Source organism: Macaca thibetana, chromosome 3 (assembly GCF_024542745.1).
Source record: "Macaca thibetana thibetana isolate TM-01 chromosome 3, ASM2454274v1, whole genome shotgun sequence".
In the NCBI taxonomy this organism is placed as follows: domain Eukaryota; kingdom Metazoa; phylum Chordata; class Mammalia; order Primates; family Cercopithecidae; genus Macaca; species Macaca thibetana.
Window position 1 is genome coordinate 106,498,918 of NC_065580.1, and position 18,781 is coordinate 106,517,698.

At 46.6% G+C, this 18,781-nt stretch overlaps 1 protein-coding gene and 1 long non-coding RNA gene across 2 annotated transcripts in view; one reads left to right on the top strand and one right to left on the bottom strand.

Moving 5' to 3' along the window:
- Positions 1-272: 272 nt before the first annotated feature.
- LOC126951143 (uncharacterized) lies at positions 273-5,937 on the bottom strand. The gene is made up of 3 exons (XR_007724368.1): positions 5,816-5,937; positions 837-1,000; positions 273-336 (listed from the first exon to the last, which is right to left on the bottom strand). It is a non-coding gene; the product is annotated as an uncharacterized LOC126951143 (long non-coding RNA).
- Positions 5,938-6,123: 186 nt separating this feature from the next.
- Positions 6,124-18,781, top strand: part of EEPD1 (endonuclease/exonuclease/phosphatase family domain containing 1) — a 144,702-nt gene continuing 132,044 nt past the window's right edge. Inside the window, exons 1-2 of the mRNA XM_050785498.1 lie at positions 6,124-6,542; positions 6,997-8,066. Coding sequence (XP_050641455.1) covers positions 7,189-8,066 — 878 coding nt within the window. The 5' untranslated portion in view covers positions 6,124-6,542; positions 6,997-7,188. The remainder of the gene's footprint in view (positions 6,543-6,996; positions 8,067-18,781) is intronic.

Sequence of the window (18,781 nt, forward strand, 5' to 3'; positions counted from 1 at the left end):
GGTGGAGCCCCAAATGGAACCAACGTCCTCCAGGGTGTCTCTTACAGAGGAAACTAACCGCACACTGGGCAGCTTGGACAGGTGCAGGATCAGTAGAATTTGCCCTGGGGTATGACCCAGCCTTTCCCTATGGAAACAGTCAGGGCTAGCAGGGGACCATGGGGAGGTTCTTCATCTTTCTCTGCAGGCACCTGTGTTTCAGGTCAGCCAGAAAGAACCAGCATGAAAGACATGCTGCATGGAAGAAGCTGAAAGACTTCTTCCCCAGGGACTCTTCTTCCCTCCTGTGCTCCTCTCTGTCTTGTCTTCTGTGTTTACTGGGAAGAGGAGATGGTTCTATAAAAATAAACAAACACAATCAACAGATACAAAAATATATATGCCAATTCATTATATTTAAATGCAATAGTTAAAAACAAAAAACAAAACTCTGTTCTATGACTACAGCTGTCACAAGACAATTGTCTGAAAGCAGAGTGCAGACAGCAGAACTTCAGGAGGTGGGCAGTAGGGCAAGGCTGAACACTGTACCTACAGGAAAGCGTGTGGGAAGGTCAAGCTGGCTCCCGGCACTTTCCATGCAACAGGGAGGTCCTGAGCTCCAGGGAGCCCAAGGAGATGGGGCAGGAGATTGGCCGTGCTGGAGGCAAACAGCTGCAGGTGGATGGGAACAGAAAACATGCACTGCTGTGCATGGTCTGCCTGGCTGAGAGGACCTCATGCAGTGGAGGATGCAGGTGTGCAAGCTGCCAGGCTCCGCTCAGTGGGATCAAATCAGGAGGAAATCCTATACCTCCCTGGCCTTCAAAAGCATTGTCCCCAAGGTAAGTGCTGACCTGAAAAGTTGAACAGGAGCCTCCTGGGGAACAAGGGAGGAGGATGGCCCCTCTGCTACAGTGGGGGAAACTGCAAAGACTGGACTTCTTCCCCAGGGGCTCTTCTTCCCTCCTGTGCTCCTCTCTGTCTTGTCTTCTGTGTTTACTGGGAAGAGGAGATGGTTCTATAGAAATAAACAAACACAATCAACAGATACAGAAACATACATGCCAATTCATTATATTTAAATGCAATAGTTAAAAACAAAAACAAAAACAAAACCCTGTTCTATGACTACAGCTGTCACAAGACAATTGTCTACAACTGTCCAAGGGGAGGGTCCTGAACCCTTGAAAACACTCTTGTGACCCACCTGAAAAATGATAACAAACTATCCTCAATGGAAGCCAAGACCTGCAAGAGCATCCCGAGAGTGGGACAACTGTCAACGGCTATAAAGGGGCCTTCCCTGGAGCTGTGGTGATGGCTCTTCTTGCTGGGAAACAAGGCCTGAGGGCCACATCTGTATGATAAATACTGCTCTGAGACAACCACTCCACTGTGTGTAATCTTAAAACAACCCCAGTGTATTCTCTCTCATGTCCTGTGGGTGGCTGGGCTCAGCTGGGTGGTTGCTCAGCTCCTTGTGGTTTCTGCTGGGTTCACTCCTGTGGGTGCATCCAGCTGGGGGCCAGGCTGGGTTGCAAGGTCCTAGAGGATTCTCTCACACTCTGAGGCCCTGGTGCTGTTTGAGGGCTGGGGTGTCTCAGTTCTTCTTCCTGTGGCCTCTCAGTCACAACAGGTGAGTCAATACTTCCCTATAGCGTGGCAGCTGGGTTCCAGGAGGGAATATACCAGGAGGAATGGACTAGTGCTTATCTCTGCTTGCCTTACTCTCACAAATCACATGGCTAAGACTGGAGTGAATGTAGAAAGCAGTCACACAGGGAGGAGAATGAGGGGAGGCTGGACCCACTGGGCACCCATGTACAGTCTATCACACACTGTTATGCAGCAGAGCACTGGAATCCTTTAGAGAAATATACAAAAATGCTCCTGGTGGTGGGATTCCCGACTGAGTGTCTATATACAGGTGCAGAAGAGAAAGCAGAATTCCATGCCTATGTGTAGAAGATGAAGGTTTGTTCATTGCCCCTCTCCATGGTGTCTGTCCATGGTGTCTGTCTGGCCATTCTCTGCCACAACTCTCGGTGAGGCAGGATCTGATGTAGAATGTGCAAGTGGGCTGCCAATGCCTGGAGTTTCCTGAGTTTGGGAACACAGGGAGCCTACTCTGATAAAGAGGGACAAATCCACTGTCAAGGTTACACTAAAGGAGATGTTGCCTTGTCACACTGATATAATTCAGGACAGCATCCAGCTTGGCCACTGCACACAAGTTGGTGCCAAGTCAATAGCTGGACTGAAGCTCATTGATTAGGGAAATGGGGCTTGCTTTGCCAGGACTGAGGGCTTGTGGGTTGGGGCAACATTTCCCTATTCAGCTTTCAAATCTCATTTTGACCCTCACTTCCCAGAAAGTCCCCTAGCAGAAATTACTTGTGATTCACATCCATATTCTCTTCCTCTCTCCTATTTCAATGGGCACTAGTCTTACTGATTTAGTGTCTGCAGTCCTGCTGCCCCATCAGCTCTGGGAATAGAAGAGTCAGGAATGTACTCCTCACTGTACCTCCAGTGCCTAGCACTAGCACTGCGGGTGCCGAAATTGAAGACAGACAAATGCTTTCCCTTCTTGCTGTCTGCCACCTCTCCCTTCCCCCGAATCACCATTTACTTTAAAACTGCTAACTAAAAAGCAAAAGACCAATGACCTTGGTCCTCTCTGACCAGGCCCCAGGTGAGAACTATGTCATAAGGGGCAGTGGCCACAGGATGTGGTGTTTGGCTGGAATGATGTAACCTCTGCCCTTTGACATTGTCATGTAACTGGGTTGTCAGCTAGAGCCCTAAATAATAAAATGCAAATAAAACCCCCATTCCTTGTAGAATGGGACCCCAGCCAGCTTCCCAATCTCAATGAGGATTCTTGAAAGTCAGATATTTTCCTGGGTCTCCTCCTATTCTGATTTTCTGCTTCCACTGAATCCTGGATCTTTCTCCCACCCATCTTTTGTATTTTAGCTGCCCTTTTTCTCTCTGTCTTTAATTTACCCAGAAAGATTCAGTTCCCTTACTTTATCTCTCCTAAACATAACTTATTGAAAGCCATTACAATACATATCTTACAAAGATTTAGTGTCTGTACATGGGGTAGGGGTGGGAGGATTGCATCATGAAATAGCACAGCAGATAAAACAGACTGTTAGACATAAGTTTAAAGGCCTCTGTTGCCCACTTTCCTGAGCCCCCAAGCCAAGCTGGGGAATGTTCTCTTCTGTTAGCTGTCTGCTCAACTTCTTCTTGGACTCCTTCATCCCCCCGGCCCAACCTTTTCATCTCCACCCAGGCTCACCTACCCCACTCTCCCCAAAAACAAAGCCTATGTTTTTTTAAGTTCAGAGAACATTTTTTTTTTCATTTTTTGAAGATTTTTCCAAAGCTGTTGAGTTGTCACTGAAGTACACCAAAATGCACATATTTAAAGTATACAATTTTGTCAGTTTTGACATTCATATGCCCATGAAACTATCACCTCTCAAACTGCATTGCCATCAGCCCCCAAAGTTTCTCTGTGCCCTTTAAAATCCATTCCTCCCTCCCCATCATCCCCAGGCAACCACTGATCTGCTTTCTCTATATGTATGTCAGTTTGTATTTTCTGGTGTTTTATATAAATAGAATCATACAGTATGTTCTTTTTTGCCTTGTTTCTTTCACTCAGTATAACGATTTTGAGACTTTTCAATGTTGTATAATAGTTTGTCTATATTGCTCAGTACCATTCCATTGTATGGATGTACTACAATTTATTCATTCATCCACTGATGGATTTGAGTTTCTTGTTTTTTTGCTGTGTGCGTGTGTGCGCGCGCGCACACGTGTGTGTGTGTCTATAACAAAGCTCCTATGAACGTTCACATTCAAGTCTTTGGGTTTCATGCTTTCCTTTTTCTTTGATAAATACCTATAAGTAGATTGGTTGAGTCATATGGTAGGTATATGCTTAACTTCTTAGGAAATTTCCAAACTGATTTCCAGAGCAGTTGTGACATCTTACACCTCCACCAGCAATGTATGACCATTTCAGTTGCTCTGTGTCCTCACCAACATTGGATACACTCAGTCATTTTAAAGTTAGCCATCTCATTGCATGTTTTTGTGGGGTGTATGTATGTGTGTTTTTAAATGCACTTTGGTTTAGCCAACGCTTGGTTTCACTTATACCAAGGGAAGCATTTGCTAGGTTTATAGGGAATAAAACCAGATTATTTCTGTTGTTCTAGGATATTATTGATAATGTCCTCTCTTCACCTAAAAAGTGTCCTGGTTTGGATGATAAAACATATGTTTTCTCTGCTTCTAGCCCAAGTAGCCATGCTCCACGGCTGTTCTTCCACAGCCACATTGCCCATCAAGGCATTCTGCTCAACAAAGAGTTTTCTGTATTCTGCTCAATGAAGACTTTTCGCTTCTTTCAAAAAGTTTTACTGCTTGTCTTAAACAATTTTTTTCCTTGCGGCACCAGGATTTCAGTGCATGGCATAATGTAGCCCAGTGTTTGGGTGGGAGAGGATGGTAGGTAGGAAGGCATTTTTGCGATCAAGTGCAAATAGCTTGCCTAAAAATAAAGCCAATAAAGAGGATCGTGGAGCCAGAGATGGAGGCAGTCCTGCCATACCCTAACGACCCCATCATCACTTGGGTCAGATGCAACTAGACCTGAGGTAAGATTACTTACCTTAACTTTTCAACAAGGAACCAAGAAATACCCCCCCCCTCTTTATTTTTTTATTTTTATTTTTGTTTTGGTCTAAGGTAGTTTGACTTGGTTTTCCTGACTAATATACATAGCAGGGGAATGTGCCTCAGAACAGCAGTAGCATTTTCCAAACCTGGGCTGCTGCTCATTTTACATCCGAAATACCTTCCGCCCGTGAGAGGTACTATTTTTGCTGACCCAGTCTTTGGAATTGAAACCAGATGCACTGGTCACATTGGTTGGGAATGAAACTTCAGAGAACACTAAACGGCCAGGGTCAAAGTATTCAACGATATCACCGCATGATTTGCTTAATCGAAAAGTCTAGCTCTGGGTATCCACTATAATGCAGCTGGCTCTTTAATCTTTAACCAAATTGTCATTTAGGAGTGTGATCCAAAAACTCTTCTGGGAAGAGTTTGGGAAGCAGCCCCCATTTCCCTCCTTCGTAATGATTAGACTTAATAATTACAGAAACTTATCCTTGTTTACTCACAGCGCTAAATGTGCAAAGGAGCAAACCTGTATTTGACCTATGCAAACACACAGGAGGGTGGTGCGTGCCCTCTGCTAGGAGCACAATGAGTCGCTGGCGTTATTAGAGGACGTCTCTCTGAGCGGAGCAAAGGTAATATACTGGTGGAAGAAAAGAAAAGGCCGAAAGTGGGGACAGAAATTAGGACGATCCCATTCAGTCTCCTCTGGAACGTTCTGCAAAACTCCGTGAGACGCTGGACCTACAGGGATGCCCTCTCAGGGATTGCCCCAGCCTTCATCCCCACACCTCAAAGACGAAAAGCAGCTGGGCAGATCTCGCCTCGGACAATCCTAAACAGCCTCTACCAGGCATAACCAGACCTAGGCCTCGGGCGGCAACCATGGTCCGGGGGCAGCTGACTTAGGACAGCCTCCCGGTGACCTGCCCTCGCCGGCACGGCAACGGCTCCGCCCCTTAAGCCCCTAAGTCCCGCCTCTGCGCTCCCGGGGCCTACCCCTGTGCTCACGGTCCCGCCCCCGCGTTTCCCCACCCCCTCGCGCCCGGGCCGCGCTCCCACACTCTATGACCCCACCTCTCGCACTCCAGGCCCTCCCCACGCGCTCCCGGGTTCAGCTCACCACCCATTTGTGCCAGGCCACGCCCCCACAACCATGGCTCCGCCTCTCGCACGCCAGTGCCGCCCCACGCGCTCTCAGGTTCGCTCTCCACCCTCTTGCGCCTTGGTTCCGCCCCCTCCTCCATGGCCCCGCCTCTAGCACTCCAGGCCCGCCCTTGCGCTCTCGGGTTCCTCTCTCCACCCACTGGTGCCAGGCCCCGCCCCTCATCCGGGCCCCGCCCCCGCGTGCCCTCGGGAGTCCCGGGGAGGAGTTGCCGCGCGGAGGAGGCGTGGCCGTGGTTCCTGCGGAGGCGCGAGCGGCGCGGCCAGGACTTTGGCTTTGACACCGACTGCGAGCGGGAGCCGTGCGGCTGGTGCTGCGTCTGGACTGGCTCTGGCGGATCCCGCGCCCGAGTTGGGCGCAGGACTTTTTGCCGGGATAAACGCAACTGCGGCGCCGCCGCAAGTCCTGGTGCAGCTTCGGCGGCGGATTTCGCCGCCGCTGCCGCCGCCTCCGAGCAGCCCTGCGGCTTCTATTCACTCTGGGAGACCGATGCTGAGTTTCTCCCATAGAAAGAGCCGGGACACGCAGACCGAGGCGGCGTAGGCGGCTTCCAGGGCCTGGTCAGTGACCCACACCCGCGCTGGCGCCTAGGCTGGAGGCAGGGGGCCCGCGCTGTCCCGGGCTGGGCTCAGGCTTCCGAGCCGCAGGTGGAAGAGGAACCGGCGCCCCGCGGAGCAGCCGAGAGGTGGGGCGCGGGGACCCGCGGCAGGTCGGGTGGGGGGGTCGATAAGCCCCTTCTCAGTGCCGGCACCGGGGAGCACGGACCTCCCAGGTTGCAGGTAGCGCTGTGTCAGATGCGGAGTGTGGGGGAGGTGGGGTGCCCCCCGCGTCTGTGTGAGCCCGAGTGTGGGTGACCCAAGTGTCGGAGTTGAAAGAGGCCTGGAGAAGAGGTGTGAAGCTGATGGGGTTAGGTCTTTTCCCAAGAGAAACGGCTCATAGCCTTTTTGGGCTCAGTGTGATAAAACCCGGACATCCCCAGAGGAGAATCCACATGGGCCCAGCCTCACCGTGCCTGCGTTTTTTAAGGGTTCACGGGCAGCCACCAGTCCCTGACTCCTGGTTACTAACTCCAGCACTAGGTAGGGGGTGCTAATGCAAATTGCCTAATTCAATGGGTTTCTATGTTTATTATTTTCTAGGCGGCCAAGTGAAAGATAATTTTGGACACGCCAGGCATGGAAGATTCGGTGTTTGTCTGTAGTAACCTCTTCAGTCCCTGAATCCTGCACCTTCTGTTTTTCTGTGCTTGTACGGCCTACTGGGCTTCCTCCCTAGCCAGAGAGCTCTTCTGCAGTGGTGAGGCCTTCCCGGGCACTTGATCCTGGCGGATCATGGGGAGCACCCTGGGCTGCCACCGCTCCATCCCCAGGGACCCCTCGGACTTGTCCCATAACCGCAAGTTCAGCGCAGCCTGTAACTTCAGCAACATCCTGGTGAATCAGGAAAGGCTCAACATCAACACTGCCACGGAGGAGGAGCTGATGACCCTGCCTGGGGTGACACGTGCTGTGGCACGCAGCATTGTGGAGTACCGAGAGTATATCGGTGGCTTCAAGAAGGTGGAGGACCTGGCATTGGTCAGTGGTGTAGGCGCCACCAAGCTGGAGCAGGTCAAGTTTGAGATCTGTGTGAGCAGCAAGGGCAGCTCCACGCAGCACTCTCCCAGTTCCCTGCGGCGGGACCTGCTAGCGGAGCAGCAGCCTCACCACCTGGCCACAGCTGTGCCCCTCACCCCACGTGTTAACATCAACACAGCCACCCCGGCCCAGCTCATGAGCGTGCGAGGCCTCTCGGAGAAAATGGCCCTCAGCATCGTGGACTTCCGCCGTGAGCATGGGCCCTTTCGCAGCGTTGAGGACCTAGTGAGGATGGATGGTATCAATGCCGCCTTCCTGGACAGGATACGGCACCAGGTGTTTGCTGAGAGGTCCAGGCCCCCATCCACCCACACGAACGGGGGACTGACCTTCATCGCCAAGCCTCACCCGAGCCCCACCTCCCTGAGCCTGCAGAGTGAGGACCTGGACCTGCCGCCAGGGGGGCCCACCCAGATTATCTCCACTCGGCCCTCCGTGGAGGCCTTTGGAGGCACAAGGGATGGGAGGCCTGTGCTGAGGCTGGCCACCTGGAACTTGCAGGGCTGTTCCGTGGAGAAGGCCAACAACCCCGGGGTGCGAGAGGTGGTGTGCATGACACTCCTGGAAAACAGGTGAGGACGGGAACCACCATGGGTGTTGGGTGTGAAGGCGACTTGTGCGTGGCCTCATCTATGGATGCAAATGAGTGGATTCTTTTGTGAGTAGGGAGGGTGCAAGAGTTTTTAATCAGTGTTCTTGAAGGCTCAACCAATATTGTCACCTGAGAATGGACTGTCCTTCTGCTCCAGAATTTCTGAATACAGCTGGGCTTGTGGACCATGTCTTGAGCATGAGATATCTGACTGATTCATAATTTTGGGGTAAGCGGAGGTTGTGTTTTTGTTACTGATTTGGAGGATGCTGGGTCTACACCAAGTCAGGCACTCAGAGCATGGGAACTGGTGCAGTTTTGCATGTGAGAAAGAGCTCATTGGATTTTGTTTATTAATGGGAGGGAAAATCATATTTGTTCCATCAAATATGCCTATTTGTGCATACAAGATCATCTTAAAGGCCGAGTATTTGCAAACACATACAAGTGTCTATATTTACCAAAATGCTATGAATGAATCACTCTCCATTCTTTTTCCTTATTTAACCTGGAGTTGGTTTTCAGCCCTACAATTGTGGCCCAAAATGTGTGTAACATTTTCTGTCCCATAGCCAGAAAAAAGCAAGCTGACGTGTGTGTGAAAATTGGCCAGATTTTCCCCATCTAAAGCAAAGAGTCTAGTAGGATAGGCTGTTACCACAGAGCGTTTACATTATTCACAATACTGCTCTCTGTAGGAATTTCTGTTAGCCTCGTCATAAAACAAAAACAATATTATTTTGGCAGTAACTCCTGCTGTTAGTAAAATAGCATACTGTATAATGTAATCAGGTGTGGGAAGGAAAGAAATATTTGTGATGGTCCCTTCCAGGTCATAAGAGCTGTGATCCTGGACTTGAGGCATTTTGCCCCGCCACCCACCAGGGGTGCAGTGATGGTGGCTATTCGTTGATTTCCTTTGCACTGAGTTGTTGGTGAGGCTGGCGGCGGGGGCGGCAGTTTGGTGACACGAAGTGAACTCTCAGCGGGAAATCACAGTGCATGATGGCAGATCACCAGGAAAATTAGTGAGGAGAAAAGCAGGTCACAACGTTTCCTTGGCACTGACCCAGTGGCATGCTCTCGTCACTGAGAGAGGGACTCCACACTGGGTCAGGGAACCGGACTGGGGAGCCCTTGAATGCTCTTCCTGCAGTGCTGTGTCCTCTCTTTTACAGCCTAACTCACTCCTTTTGCAGAGTCTTCTTGTGCACAGGTGAGAGCTGGACTCGGGCCCCGGGAGACAGTTGTCAAGAATGGCTTGATAATTGTTGTCTTTATCCATAGCAGCATGGGCATGTGAATGGGAAATGAGGAGGGGAGAGGCAGGAAAGGACGCAGCTGCTTAATTCCTATTATGGTTTCTAGTGGCTCGATTTGGGAGGGAGGTGATGGATTTGGATCAAAAGTTGGTCCAGTGGGACTGACCAGCTAGGCAGCCCCTGCCCCCCAGTGGTTTCTAAAGTGTGGTCCCCCCGGCCCAGGGGATGAGCGACATCAGATACTGACTCAGAAACTTTGTTTCTGTGTTTTAACACACCCTCCAGGCGGTTCTGATGCACACTAAAGTTTGAGAACCGTTGTACTAGGTGTTAGGCAATCAGCTGTCCCTCTGTCCCTTGGAAGCTCCTTCCCCTGGCAGGGTTAGTGAATTCATGCAGAACTTTGCAGGTACAGTCGGCCCTCCATACCTGTGGGTTCCACATCCATGGATTCAACCAACTGTAGATGGAAAATATTCAGGGAAAAAAAAGGTTGCGTCTATCCTGAACATGTTGAGTTTTTTCTTGTCATTCCCTAAACAATCCAGTATGGCAACTATTCATATAACATTTACATTGTATGAGACATTCTAAGTAATCTAAAGATGAATTAAAATATACTGGAGGATGTGCATAGGTTATGTATAAATAATATGCCATTTTACGTCAGGGACTTGAGCATCGTGGATTTTGGTATCACTGGGACTCCTGGAATCAGTCTCTGCAGATACCAAGGTACAATTGTCCTTTTTATTTTCCCCTTTGATTGTTTTGATTATCCTTCTAGTTATTCAACCTTGTGATATTCTTTCTGGCCAAGGCTTGAGGAGCTTATTCATCTTCTAGGACATATGAATGTGAAGGGTAGAGAATGGGAGAGTGAGCAGAGATGACTGGCCTCAGCGCTGGCTCCAACCTGCAGCCCACTGAGCAGGAGCCCTCACGACTCTTGTCCATTATGAAGGTGCTGGGGTTGTCCTGTTTTTTTCTTCTTTGGGTTTCCTAGAGAGATGACGATTTGCTGAAGACATTGAACTATTGTCATCAGGCAAGAGTACAGGAAAGGCTTACCCAAACCCACCTGTAAGTGACTGAGAAGGTGACCGGCACCATCACATTCTCACTCTTGGCCAAATGTGTTGGGGGTTGGTGGTTCTCTTTGCCCGGTCACAATGGATTCAGTATTCCAGGCACTCCTAGCACATTGTTAATGTTTGGTAAACATGAACTAATGGATCAGGGCCTGATCCCCTACAGAGCAGGGTGAGTGCATTCCCTGTATGACTGTCCTAGAGTATCAAAAGCTGTCACAGAGTAGATGTGTCCTCAATGATAGCAGCACCCATTCTCCAAGGGCTATGTGTTCGTCCTGATTCACAGAAATCTCTCCCATTCCAGTTGTTCTCATATTAGTAAGAGGAAATACATTTAGTATGAGCAAGAATGGGTGCAGGTGATTTTCTGGGTGGCTCTGATTTACATCCATGTATACCTGTAATAAAAGAGTTTCCTAACTTTTGGGTATGCCTTCGTGCTTTCTAACAGCTTTCCCATTTATTTGATTTTCCTAGTAAGTCTGGGATGTAGGTAACACTGGCTTTTATTAATGATTCTTCATCTCTGGCTGAGGAAACTAAAATCAAATAAGTTAAATGACATGACTCTATCATGCAGCTCATTAGTGACTCAGCTGGGACTGGGACCCAGACCTTCTGACCTTAGACCTATGCCCTTTGCAAGCTTGCTGTGTTTTGTAAGCACAACACCTTTAACCTGCCTCTTGGTTAGACACCCATCCTCTGCCTCATCAAGGGCACTTGCTAAATTGTGAGCCAGTTACAGTTTCTTAAATTAAACCCATTGTAAAGGGATTTTACAGATACCCTTAGGCAGTTCCTTTGCAAAGGGAATAGTTGGCTCTTGATTTTTCTGTGAATTTGCTTTAGTAGGTGTGTTTTCTTAGGCTGAAGGGTAGCTGTCTGGGATGGGAGTTAGAGTCTTCTCTTAACCTTCTTACAGCATGTCTGAGCTATAAGAAACTGTTTTGCAAGTGAGGCGTGAGGTAGGACAGCATTAATTGATAATCATACAGTCACCAGGAGCCTTCAGGGATGCCATGCTGGTAGCACAGAACTGACAGATTTCATTAGATTATTTTGCCAAGTATCAGTCTGAGGCAATACTCTTCCTTGTTCAGTATTTATGGAGCAAGATTACAGGGGAATATTTTTGCTAAATATGCTTGCAAAATTTGGAGACAGTCCACATCTGGATTGAAAATTGGTTAAGAGTTTTGGCCGGATCTCAGCTTGTAAGCTCCGTCTCCCGGGTTTACGCCATTATTTGGGACCACAGGCGCCCGCCACCTCGCCCGGCTAGTTTTTTGTATTTTTTAGTAGAGACTGGCCAGGATGGTCTCGATCTCCTGACCTCCGCCCGTCTCAGCCTCCCAAAGTGCTGGGATTACAGGCTTGAGCCACTGTGCCCGGCTGAAAATTGGTTAATTTTTCATTTTTACTTATTTATTTTTTACTGGGAAGTCATTCTGTTTCGAGAGTCTCTTTGGTTATTGAAAGTATAAACCCTCAGCAAGCTGAAAAATAATCTCCAAAATAAATAAGAACATTTGACATCCCAGTTGCTCATTTTCCCTGTGGCCTACAGAAGAAGAGAACTTGAGTGTCAAAGTCTTTAGCCCTATAATGGCTTAAATCAGTTTTCTTGCCACGTGTCTGTGGTATCAAAGCACAAGGTGGATTAGTGCCACACACTGATAGTGAAAAAAGAGATTTTGCTTTATTAGGCTTGATTAGTAGGATCAGTATAAACATAACCCATCTTGTCATTTGATTCATTCATTGAAAAATATGTATTGAATGTCTGCTGTGTGCATTTATAAGCTTATTTCAGGAATCAGCTTGGCCCTGTTACTTACCAAACTTAAGTCAATGTAGATTAGTTTGTGTGGCCCAGCCTCAAAACAGTCTAGTAAACCCAGAGTTTTGGGGCAAGTCACAGGGAGTGATTGATGCATGGTTGTATTTTTCTCATATGAACAATAGACTCACCCTGGGAGGTTGAAGGGTGGGTGGATGCAGCCAGATGTTACATTTGGGGACAGAATGCCCAGCAATCCTCTTAAAGTAGAAATTGTGAAATCCATTTTGACACTTGTGGAAACTGAGGCTCTGAGAGGTTAAATAGCATCTGTGTGGCCTTCAGAAATGTAGATATTGGAGTCAGGATTTGAAGTTTGTCTGCTTTCAAAGCAGAGGGATTAGGCCGGATTAGTCATGTCTTTTCCCAAACTCCATCCCCTTCCGCTGCCTCTCACTCCCAGCCCACCCACATTTCCTCCCTGCCTTTGGCTGGCCAGGTATCAGGGTCTTGGGGGAGAAGTAGGGCTTCCCTATAACACTGAGATTGTGTCCGGCCTCTGTTTTTTCCTATTTTTGTTCTTCTAAAGGATGGGGCTTGGGGCCAGAGGCAGAGCCAATCCAGAGGGTGTCAGGGCTCCTCCACCAAGCCCCTCAAATGTGAGTCTGTGACCTTGGGCCTGACTCCAAGATCAAGTTCCAGTTTTCTGAGCCAAGGAACTCTAAGTTGTTTCTAAATAGAAAGATGGTCAATAATAAGAGTGTTGTGGATTTGTAAGAGAAGACAGTGTGAATGCAGGGAACTTCCAACGTAGGCAGAACTTAGGGTTTCTTTCACTAAAGGGAAAGGTGTGACTTTTGTTTTAAAAGGAAGCTGGGCCCATTTTGGGTCTGATTTCAAGGTTCTTTGGGAGTTTGATGATGTTGATTTTCCCAGGGGCTATCCATTCCTTATTCACTCATTCACTCATGCATCCATTCATTCATTCAATTAGCAGATCTGTTTGGAGCTCTCACTAAGTACCAGGTTCTGTATCAGGCTCTGAAAATAAAGTGAAGACAAGACAAAGTCCCTGCACTCATGGAACTTCTGTTCTAGGTGGAGAGACAAACAGGTCAACACACAAATCAATCATCACAGATAGTGGTGCATGCTGAGGGTGATGGAGGTGAAGTAAAGAGAAACCTATTTAGATGGGGGTCAAAGAAGGCCTCAGCTGAAAGCTGATGGATGAGAAGAAGCCAGGCATGGAACAAGCCAGGGAAAAGAATGCTCCATGGAGGAATTGGCAAGTGCAGAGGCCCCGAGAGTACTGGTTCCAGACAGAAGGCCAGAGTTCTAGAGTGGCGGGTGGGTGGGGCTGCAGAGCAAGGCCAGGCCAGATCAGGTGGGGCCTGCAAGACTTCTCTTGTAACAGCAGAAGGAGGCCACAGAAGGTTAGAAGCAGAGGCTGAAGAAATGACCTCTTACCAGATAGTCTGACTGCTGGGGGGTGCTGGAGGAGGCGTGCATGGAGTGGGTCCTGGGAGTTGAGTGAAGAAGCTGTTGCAGGATTCAGGCTAAAGGCAATAATGTCTGGGGAGATGTGGAAGTGGGCAGAGATGAGAAGGGTTTTAGAGGTAAAAATTGGCAAGACTTCCCTATATTGTAGATAGTGTGAGATTCAGCAGGTAGCTTGTTTAAAATGCTCTGAGGTTTCTAGGAGATAGGTGCAGAGGCACGTATAATAAGAAATCCTAGGGCTGACACACATACCTCTGTATTGTTTTAACATGATGCAGGGTGTTCACCTCACCCTTCCCCTTGGCCACAGCTGTGCCCTGGGTGTGGGGTCTTAGATCCATAGCAGATGGAGTGTGAGGCCACGGTCTGCCCTCTGCAGATGGGGCATCTGGCAAGGCCACATATGCTCTTCAGCATCAATGACAAACAGAACCAGGGCTTGCTGTGGGGACTTTAGGTGACTATTTCTATCAGGAGAGGTTCACATACATTCATTTCAACATTGAGCAGCTACTTTGTGCTCACTACCTGATGAGGTCAGAGGCACGGGCACAGGAAGACCCCACCCTGTGGTCAGGGGGCTCACCGTCTCAAGGACATACACATTCAGCGGGTATTTCCAGGATGATGTGTGGGATGAGGGAGGATGTGAAGCTTGCTGAGAGACTTGAGAGCACAGGAATTTGTTCTCTGTCTGCTTGGCTCTGCAGGTATGTGAGACCTCAGCATCCGGTCAGGGATGAGAAGAGAGGACCAAGTCAGGTGGACAGGAGGTTGGAGTGTGAGAGGAAGGAATGTAATGGCATAGTGACAATTGAGGCTAAAAGTCAGCATCCTCCCTCCCGCATTGCACACACATGGCTGAAGAGGGGGAGGTCCAAGCTGGGCCCTGCACTGAGGCTTATAATCCGAAATACTCAGACAGGAACATGGCAGGCTCCCACACAAGGCTCCTCACAGTGAGAGAGTCCGGTATACAAATGCCAAGCTTATAAGCAGCAAGTTATGTGTCATGTTAATTTCAAAATGACCTTCCCCAGCCTGGGCGACATAGCAAGACCCTATTGCTACAAAAAAATTAAAAATTAGCTGAGTAGAGTAGTGCGTGCCTGTAATCCCAGCTACTCGGAAGGCTGAGGTGAGAGGATCTCTTGAGCCCAGGAATTCCAGGTTGAGGTGAACTGTGATCATGCCATTGTTCTCTAGCCTCAGTGACAGAGTGAGACCCTGTCTCTCTAAGAAAAAAAAAAAAATTACTCTACCTTACAAAGGATTTTATCCCAGAATTCCCTAGTAACAGTCTCTGTCAGTAACAAATTAAATGATGCATTTCACTGAACTTCTATTTGCTCATCATGGACATCCTGGTTTGTGTGTGGTAATAGCTGGGTAGAATTTCACACTGATGACTTCTCATATCATAACATTCAGGAAATACCACCAAAATGTCCTGCTCTACCTGACAGGCTGTTAGTCCTCATCAAATATTTAGGAATCTTAGAAGCTTCCTCACCCTCTTTCTCGTGAGTGTACACACGCCAAAATTCTTATGTAACATCTTGATTGACAGCAGCCAAATTGCTAAACTCAAGTGGCTGGGAAAACCCTGGAGAGGTATGCTCAGAATAAACATTTCATTATAAAGAGAAGTGTGGAATCCTTCTTGCAGAGTCTTGAATAAAGAAAGCCTGGGTTGGCCAGGCGCGTTGGCTCACACCTGTAATCCCAACTTTGGGAGGCTGAGGTGGGTGGATCCCTTGAGCCCAGGAGTTCAAGACTAGCCTGGGCAACATAGTGAAATCCCATTTCTACAAAAAATACAAAAATTACCCAAGGGTGGTGGTGCACACTGGTAGTCCCAGCTACTACACCCGTAGTCCCAGCTACTCAGGAAGCTGACGTGGGAGGGAGGTTAGCTTGAGCCTGGGAGGCGTAGGTTGCAGTGAGCTGAGATGGTGCCACTGCACTCCAGCCTGGGCACAGAGCGAGACCCTGTCTTAAAAAACAAAGAAAAGAAAGAAAAAAGGAAAACCTGGATTTTCTTTACTGACTACAATTCCCCAACTAATATTGATTTGTTATTTGTTTCCAGTGAGCCCTTGTTTCCTAATTCTGTTTTGGTTCAACTGTTACCTGATTAAGCTGTTAAGCTGGGCCTTAAATTGTTTTACCTAGAGGCTGCTGTATACTCCTGAAATGCAGTGCTTAAGCGACAGAATGTTGTTCCCATTGCCACCTTTAAGGTTGCGCATGCTTTGAATGTTCTACAGATCTGAAGTCGTGTTTGCTCACCCAAAAACTGGAGAATAAAACTGGTACTTTGTATTTCTCAGCTTATGCTAAAAGTGGCAGGTCTCAGGTGGGTGGTTGTTTTTAAAAAAATATCTATCCAATATCATGTTAAAAAAACACTTCTTTATAGGTATTTTCTATTAAGCAAATTCAATCTGATTTTTTTTTTTTTTTTTTTTTTTTTTTAGCAGTTTCTGTTTCTTGAATGGGAAAAAGCCAATATTTGGGTGACATTAGGCCTTGGTCTTAACTGCCAGCGGTCTCAGGGCTCCTTCCTTCCTTTCTTGGTGGGCAGCCTCTGTGACTTCAGATTATTGTGTTGTTTAATGGGTAGGTTTTTTTTTTTTTTTTTTTTCCTTTTCAAAGTGATTCCTGATCTTTTAAAATTTTAATTTGAGGACTCATTTTAGATGGCAAAATACTTCATGTCCCTCCTCTCTCCCTCACTTGATGATGGACTTTTAGTGTCCACTTAGTGGTAGAGGTTATACTAGAACAAAAGCAATGATGATTAACACTGACAGTGGCTGTGGCTGAGGCCCATAGCTAAGTTATAGATACAGAAGAGATGGCTCAGGGAAGCTGAGAAGTTTTACTGCTTTTGGAGGGTGGGACTTGGATTACAATCCAAAGTCTTTGCAGTTAGACTCCAAAACTTGATGATAAAAAGTTATTCTGTTCAGTAATGCTTCTCAGAGTAGTTGTATTTCATTCACCCAGACTGCATTGTAGACTAGACGCTTTCTTAACCAGCTTGGCTTGGGTTCTCTAGGTTATGATTTTTCATAAGTATACTGATATTTAATATCATCATGTGTCTGTGAACATACGTATTTGTCTTAGTGTTTGTCTCCTCAAAGTGGAGCAAGGATGTTCGCAAAGCAAACTGATTGCAGGATACTATATTTTTATGACTTTTCACTCTTTTATAATTGTTTTAACCACACTTATTTTGACAGCAATTTCTTAAACAACTTGCTTTTTAAGAAGCTTTTCAAGTATCCATCTTCATTTTCTTAGAAACAATTTATTTTTCTGCTCATGCTTCTATTTCACCAGTTGATATTATCACATTTTAGGAGATCATGGTAATATGTGCAACTGACATAAACAGTTTAAGGACAGACACAGTTGACTCTCTGGTAAGCACATGATGCCCTGCTCACAGCTGATCAAGGCAAGTGTACTCATTGCGCCATGGGCATCCCTCAGCTTGTTTTACAAAGGGAATGGGGACACTTTGGTAGGTCCCTTGAGTGGAGGTTGGTTAGGAAAACATCTATTATGTTTTTTGAAACGATTACTATGGTAACCAAGTTGTTTATTTAAGCTAGATTCAGTGTTTGCTCTATGTGTTTATTGTAGACCCCAACAGGTAACTGCAGGTTGTTACTGACCCACCACTCTTCCCTCTAGGAGATTGATTGAAAAAGTCAATCTCTGGAGAAGACAGTCAAGCACTGAGTAATATTTGGTCAATGACAGATTGTGTATATGACGGTATTCCCAGAAGATTATAATGGGACTGGAAAATTCCTGTTGACTGGTGACATCTTCATGATCCTGATCCCATGTAAGCCTAGGATAATGTGTGTGTGTCTCCGTGTTTAACAAAAAAGTTTAAAAAGTAAAAAAGAAATATATTTAACAGTAGCAAAAACTTGTAAAGTAAGGATATAAAGAAAGAAAATATTTTTATACGGTTGTACTGTGTTTGAGTTTTAAGCTATGTTATTACAAAAGTCAAAAAGATTAAAAAATTTAAAAGTTTATAAAGTAAAAATGTTACAGTAAGCTAAGGGTAATTTATTAGTGAAGAAAGAAAAAAACCTTTAATTTAATGTAGCCTAAGTGCACAGTGTTTATAAAATCTACAGTAGTGTAAGTCAATGTCCTGGACCTTCATATTCTTTCACCACTCACCACTCACTCAGAGCAATCTCCAGTCCTGCAAGATCCATTCATGGCAAGTGCCCTACACAGATGTACCATGTTTTACATTGCATACTGTATTTGTACTGTACTTTTTCTATGTTTAAATACTATAGTATTACAATTGTCTACAGTCTTCAGTACAATAACATACTATGTAGGTTTATAGCCTAGGAGCAGGCTCTACCATCTAGGTCTGTGAAAGTCTACTCTGTGAAGTTTGCACAATGATGAAATCACCTAATGATCCATTTCTTTTTCTTTTTCTTTCTTTTTTTTGAGACAGAGCCTTGCTCTGTCGCCTGTGCCCACCACCATGTCCTGGCTAATTATTTTTTTTTTTTTTTTTGTATTTTTAGTAGAGACAGGGTTTCCATGTTGACCAGGATGGTCTCGATCTCTTGATCTCCTGATCTGCCCGCCTCAGCTTCCCAAAGTGCTGGGATTACAGGCATGAACCACCGCACCCGGCCCTAATGATCCATTTCTTAGAACATATCCCCATTGTTAAACGGTGCATGATTGTATTTATGAAGTCAAGAATTTGACTCTTAAATTGATAGTTTGACTCAAATTGATACATTGTCCCAATTTCCCCTAAAAAGTCTCCTGCAACTTTTAGAAATAAAAAAGGTGAAGTCCTAGTGAGCTTTTATTTTGATTTAATACCTGTACTAGTCAGCATTTTCTTCAGCGATACAGGTGAACTGCTTGCAGAACTGATGAATACTGTAAATGGAGAGGGATTCAGGCAGGGGGATGGGACTAGATGGCTTATAAATACTTTCCCAAGTTCGTGACTCCACACTGTCTTTTAAAAATGGTCTGA